Source organism: Gekko japonicus, unplaced genomic scaffold (assembly GCF_001447785.1).
Source record: "Gekko japonicus isolate JY-2015 unplaced genomic scaffold, Gekko_japonicus_V1.1 scaffold2520, whole genome shotgun sequence".
NCBI classification, from domain to species: Eukaryota; Metazoa; Chordata; class Lepidosauria; order Squamata; family Gekkonidae; genus Gekko; species Gekko japonicus.
Genome location: NW_015163679.1, coordinates 223,397 through 229,545, shown reverse-complemented (window position 1 = coordinate 229,545; position 6,149 = coordinate 223,397). Strand labels below are relative to the sequence as shown.

General features: G+C 42.4%; 1 protein-coding gene across 1 annotated transcript; it reads right to left on the bottom strand.

Annotated features, from left to right (window-relative positions):
* Positions 1-3,859: 3,859 nt before the first annotated feature.
* On the bottom strand, positions 3,860-4,162 carry LOC107107463 (taste receptor type 2 member 10-like). The gene has a single exon (XM_015407765.1). The coding sequence runs from the start codon at positions 4,160-4,162 to the stop codon at positions 3,860-3,862; it is 303 nt and encodes a 100-aa protein (XP_015263251.1).
* Between the last annotated feature and the right edge of the window lie 1,987 nt (positions 4,163-6,149).

The following is a 6,149-nucleotide window of genomic DNA, read 5'->3' as shown; positions in this document are numbered from 1 at the left end:
GAGTCAACAGAGCCATTCCACCACAAAGAATAGCAATGACCTATCATGAATTATGTCAAATGGTCCTCAGTTTTCATATACCTAAATTCACTACTGTAAAAAGGTTTTGGTTGCATTCCAGTTATATAGCCATCAGCACGGGTTTTCTGCACAGCTTTTTGATTCATTCATTGTAGAACAGGAGTATCCCAGGGCACAACTCTGGCTGTGAGATTTTTATCATAACATATTTCATATTGCTTGTCTTTCGTCCACACAGAAAAAAAAAAGGATTCTCCATAATGCAACACCCAGAAATGTTTAATAATTGAAATGGTCCTTCATTTTTTCATAGATGTATGGTATACGCTATGTATAGACACAACTTATTTTTTTTGTATTGATGTTTAACATTCATATTCATTCATACTCCTTTTCATCAATATTATATAACATAACCAAACATCAAATACATCTTATGTCGTTAATGCCGTAAAATAATGTAAGGTTGATAAGAAAGCAAACATTGCATGGATTTCAAGTTTGTTTGGTCCTCCCTCCACCAATTTCCATTTCCCCCTACTCTTTTTGGCATGGGTTTAAGATTTCGAGATATTTTACACCTTAATCCACAAGGTTTGCCAATACTCATATGCCTCTGTTTTGTTGACATTGTTTCCTATGATTTTGGCTAGTGCCTGGTCAAACTTACCTTTGCGAAATCCAGAATGCTCTGTGCGGTTTTACAAAATCTCTAGCAAAAAATAGAGATGTGCTGGCAAAAAGAATATGAGGCTCTGACTGTACACTCAACATGACTGAATCTGAGCCCCCTGAGACAATGGTTGGTTTATTAAGGAAGAAGATAAGGTATAGTCATAGAAAACTGACTCAACCCAGTATGACGAAGGCACCAGGCCTATCTTGTTGTTGTACATTTTAACCTCATCGAGAAATCAGAATCTAGTTAGAAACCCATTAAAAAGACACAGACTCCATAGTTTTAATCGAAATGACTTGAGCAATTTATTGAAAGAGAAACTACAAAACTACAAGGAAGCAGAGGAAGAACTTAGGAGAGGAACAGAAGTACATGATTACATGGATATTCAATTGAATTGGACATACAGTTCTGTTTTTATCTCTATAAATGCCAACCTGCCCATTCTACTCTAAAGCCAAATTACAACATTATTCTAAGTTTATAAAGTATAGATGCCCATAGTTACCAATTCAGAGGCGTCAGTTAAAATAGCCAATTTTAGCCAGGGAAACTCCTGGAGATTTTATGGAATCACCTGGACAAGGGGAGGATACTCAGTAGGGATGTTCATTTGGTTTGGACGAACTGGAAAAAATGAATATTCAGCATTATTCGGGCCTGCCTAAAGCTGAATCAGATTCCCTAATCTGATTAGGCTGGCCGAACAGGGATTCCCCGAATGGGTGCCATATATTTGGTATCCATTCGGGGAATCCCTTTGCTGGGCAAGGGGAAGGCATGGGGAGGTATATAAATGCCTCCCTGATCCTTCCTGGTTCCTACCCAGCCTGCCCACCTTGGCAGGCAGGCCACGGAAGGCACAGGGGGCATTCTCCTGGCCTTCGCCGGCTCACTCACTTCAGTGGGATGTCTGGGGGAATGCACTGGGAGGAATTTAAATGCCTCCCTGCTCCTTTCATGGCCCTCTCCAGCTCTCTCACCTCGGTGGGCAGGCCAGGGATGGTGGTGGGGCCTAGCCTGGGGGGCAGTGGGCTCCCTTCAATGAAGGGAGTGTGCAGTCTCTGCGGTGCAACTTGGGGGGGATTTAAACTTTAAACCTCGTGTCGTGCCGCAGAAGCAGCACACTCCCCTCATTGAAGTGATAGGAAACCCGCCATTCAAGGGAGGATTATTATACCCTACGGGGACAGTCCCCATAGGATATAATTGAGTCAAGTTATTTGCCTAGTCCGATAATTCCCGAAACCCAATATCATAATGATACTGGTTTTGGGGAATATCAGCAAATACTGAATTTAATTTTTTTAAAAGCCCCTGGAGGGGATTTTTTAATTTTTTTTATAATACTACACAAACTACAAAGAAAAAAAGGAGGGGGAACTACAACTATGGAGAAAGGAAAGTAACCCACACTATACTAAAAGCCCAAGAGTAGGAGATCATTACCCTGTTAAACTACAGTTAGTAATAAAAAAGCTGTTAATAAACAATATACTTTGTGAGATCCTGTCTTATTAAGCTGTTGTGACTTACTAAGCTTAAGTGTTAGTTTATTACTTGTTATGAGCAAAAACTGATTTTTTTCAGGCTTGGTAGCTCCGAACCCCCCAAAAATTGAATTTTTTTTTCGTGCATACCCCTAATCAGTAGCAGTGCTCCTCTAAGCTGTGGAGCCTTGTGAGCAAAAATCCTACTTTGTGAGCTACTGCCATTAAAGTTGTGAGTGAGACAAAATGTGTGAGCCAGAGGCTATAAAACTGAGCTAGCTCACACTAACTCATCTTAGAGGGAACACTGCTCGGTAGGGATGTGATTCCATAGAGTCTACTCTCGAAACCTGCCCTTTTCTCCATGGGAACCAATATTTGCATTCTGGAGATCTCCAGGCCACACATGGAGGTTGGCAACTCTAGGGTATCAGTAGAAAACAGGATGTTGGTCTCTCTCCAGAGGATCTTCAGGTCAGGTACCCTAGCAGCTTGTTTGGGCCCTTCCAACCTTCGGCCTTTTATTCATTTCTCTAGACCAGGGCTGGGTATAGAAGTATCAATGGCATTTTAGTTTCCTAAGTGGACAAATATATATGTTCTTACAATATCCCTAGTGGTTCCGAAAACCTTGTCCTCTCTCTCTCCTCTCATTTTTTGTTGGTTGGATTGTTTAAAGGCAGGAAAAAAGTGTGGCATTATTGGAAGTGCTTCAAACATTTTAAACAGCACACTACTGAAATTCAGAAGCAAAAAGAAGAGGTGGAAACAGAAGAAAGCAGTCTACCTCAAGAACAACTGGCAGCGAGGCCTCCTGCTGATGTCTGGCCTTCTTCAGTGGCCTCAGACGTTAGCGCTCTCCTTCTGTGTCCCGGGGCAGATCTTCTTCCAATTCCGTGGCTCCTTCTCTCAGCGGGGCTCCTCCGGTGCGCGGCCCGTGACCGCCGCAGCTCCGACTATCGTCCTTTCCAGCTCCATCGCGCTACGCCGCTGTGCTGCCGCACCTCCGTGGCTCTGCCCCTGCCGGACTCACACTGCACTCAGCCGCTCCAACACTTCACTCCACCATTACTGTTCCATCGCTGCCACTGCTGCCACCGCCGCCGCCTCCGCTGCACACCCCACTAGTGGGGAGGTGATGTTTGTATGCTGCCTTTCTGTCTTATATAGGGCAGAAACAAGTCCACAGACAATTGACCAAACCCTCCGTTTCCTTTGAATCAGAGAGAACTAGAGGCTTAAGGGTGTCTTTTTAACATTTACTTTATTTACATACAAGCAGAACTTCAGTGGAGGCATACAGAGGCAAGATTCAAATCCCTGCTTGCCATGAAATTGGTGGAAAGACCTTGGATCAGTAAGCCCCAAATCTACCTCACAGGGTTGCTGTGAAGATAAGATGAATGAGGGAAGACCAATGTACACCACCTCAGTTCCTTTGAAGAAAGGTACATGTGTTAGCTATATTAATATTAAATAATCCAGTCCAACTCCAGCTAAGAAATTCTAAATTCTGCCGGTGACCACAATAATTTGCTCATGAGGAGATCCACTAATACAACTCAGTGGAGCTTGCACAGACAATTTCTCAGTGGATCATTCCCCAAGAGTAGTTCAGGATCCTTCTTGCAGAAAAGAATGTCATCTCCCTAAGATAGTTAGGTAGGTTTTAAGACGGTACTTTCCTCAAACGGCATTTTAAGTTATGCATCATCCTGACCCATGCCTGTTTCAGTTTGGGATTAATTAATATCAGGATAATGGCATGTCCGGAGGGGTACACAGCACTCACATTATAGAGCACAGGTGTCCAAGTGTGTTGGCTGTCCCAGACCAGTACTGAATGTGAAGCGTCCACTGCAAAACTGATGAGGTACAGAACTGCAAAGGAAGCCAGAGCTTTGATGGCACTCAAGTGCGCTTGTGTGTTGAGATCCCCGGTGCCAGTTCCATTGCATTGGACTCTTCTCATGTGCTTCCACAGCGAACTTATTAAAAAGATGGACGATGACAGAAATATCATAAAGGGAATAAAATCGAAGACAGCGGTTAGAGTAGCGAGATGCTTACAAACGTGTGGCATGTTCATTTCTGCATTGCTCCTGTTGCTTGAAAGTGATTTGTAGGGATTGCAGGTAGACAAGTCATAGCTCCAGCTTGTGATAAAAATAATAGTCACAACAGCAGAGAAGACCACTGAGCCCAGAAGCAACCAAGGCACCAGCCCAGAGAATCGTTGCTTGAACTGCAGAAAAACAGGGTGGGAGAATATGGCGATTTTTGCTAAGTAGAAAACACTGAGGCAAGCAGCAAAGCAAAGGTTCACAGTGTTTGTAAATACCCATATACTGCCCAGCGTGATCAATACGTTCCTCCGTATATCGTTAAGCAAAGTAAATACAGTTACACCCAGAATCATTACTGCCTGCAGCAAAAGTCTGGATAAGCCCAGACAGATCAGGATCAGGTCCGTCGGGGACAGTTTCCTGTGTCTGAACCAGTCAATGAAATTAATGAGGACAATGGATCCATTTGCCACCATTCCAAAGAAGGTTTCCATAACCAGAAATACAAAGCAGACTATTGTTAATAAGGTAGCCATCTTACTGAGCAGCAAAAGAAAGCGTGTCTTCTGCTGTGATCATGCTTTTTCTGATGCTCTCCTTTCAGTGATAATGACACCACAGAGAACAACACTTTAACCTTGTGTTTAGGAACAGAAAAGAACATCCGCAGAGGCTGGAGCTATTTCCACAGGTTGATCATAATGAGATGCAAATATTACCAGGAAGGGCTTGATTACTAACACAACAATCCTCAGGTGAGTTATACCTCTCTAACCCCACTGTCTTTAATGGATTTTGATGGGAGTAACTCTGTTCAGGATTGCTCTGTAAATCTATATCCTCTTCTAAAATGTCATGTTTGCGTATTCTGCAGGGATGCTAAACATGATCTTTGTATCTGTCCTCAGATATGATGATGTGCTATTCTTGAGGGATTTTTTGAGTTAGAATATTTTCCCAATTCCATCTATTGGTCACATGAAGCTGCTTTGTATAGAATCAGACCCTTGGTCCATCTGGGTCAGTAGTGTCTACTCAGACTGACAGTGGCTTTGCCGATTGTCAGGTTGGGGTTAAAAGTATCAGGAAGAAGGTGATGTGAAAGACTGTTATATAGCAATAACTGGATGTACCAGGGATGTTGGGAAAGGTGAGCTGCAAGGTCTAAGATTCAGTCATTATAGGGTTAATCTGTTCACCTTGTGCGCTATTGTTTAGCCTGACTCAGAAGGAAAGTTGACACAGAGCCAATGCAAACAAAGCCCAGGAAAACAAGTCTTTTTATTAACATTGATTGGCTAATGTATTCAGGTGATTTCCTTCTAGGGGTCAACAGTGCTAGCATACGTTTGCACATCTGCATATGTTTATCACCCTTAAGTGGCAGCTCCACTGTCATTGCACCTCCGCACCACTTTAAAAGAATCTTCTCCAAACAACGTTCAAACAAGCATAGAGAAAGACAGTGTCACAACAGCACAAAACTGATTTAAAAATGCAAATGCAGATTCGACCATTGAATGGTTGGTTTATCAAGGCAGGAACACAAGGTATGCAGACTCAACACAGACTGACTCAACCCAGTGTGACTAAGGTTCCATGTGTATCATGTTGCACATTTTGACTTCATCAAGCACTCAAAGTCCCAGAACATTGCCCTCTCTCTCCTCTCATTTTTGGTTAGCTTCTTTGTTTAAAACACTTCTATTCTGCCTTTCGGCCCTATTAGCTAAATATGTAATGAACAGACTGGCATCAAAGACGCTAGATATACTCAATCATCATGTCAGTATATAATTAATCTCAAAGTGAAACTGTGACATTATTGTAACAGTAAATACAATTAATAAACATTCATGAAGTTATTGTGATTATAAGAATACATGAAGTTAT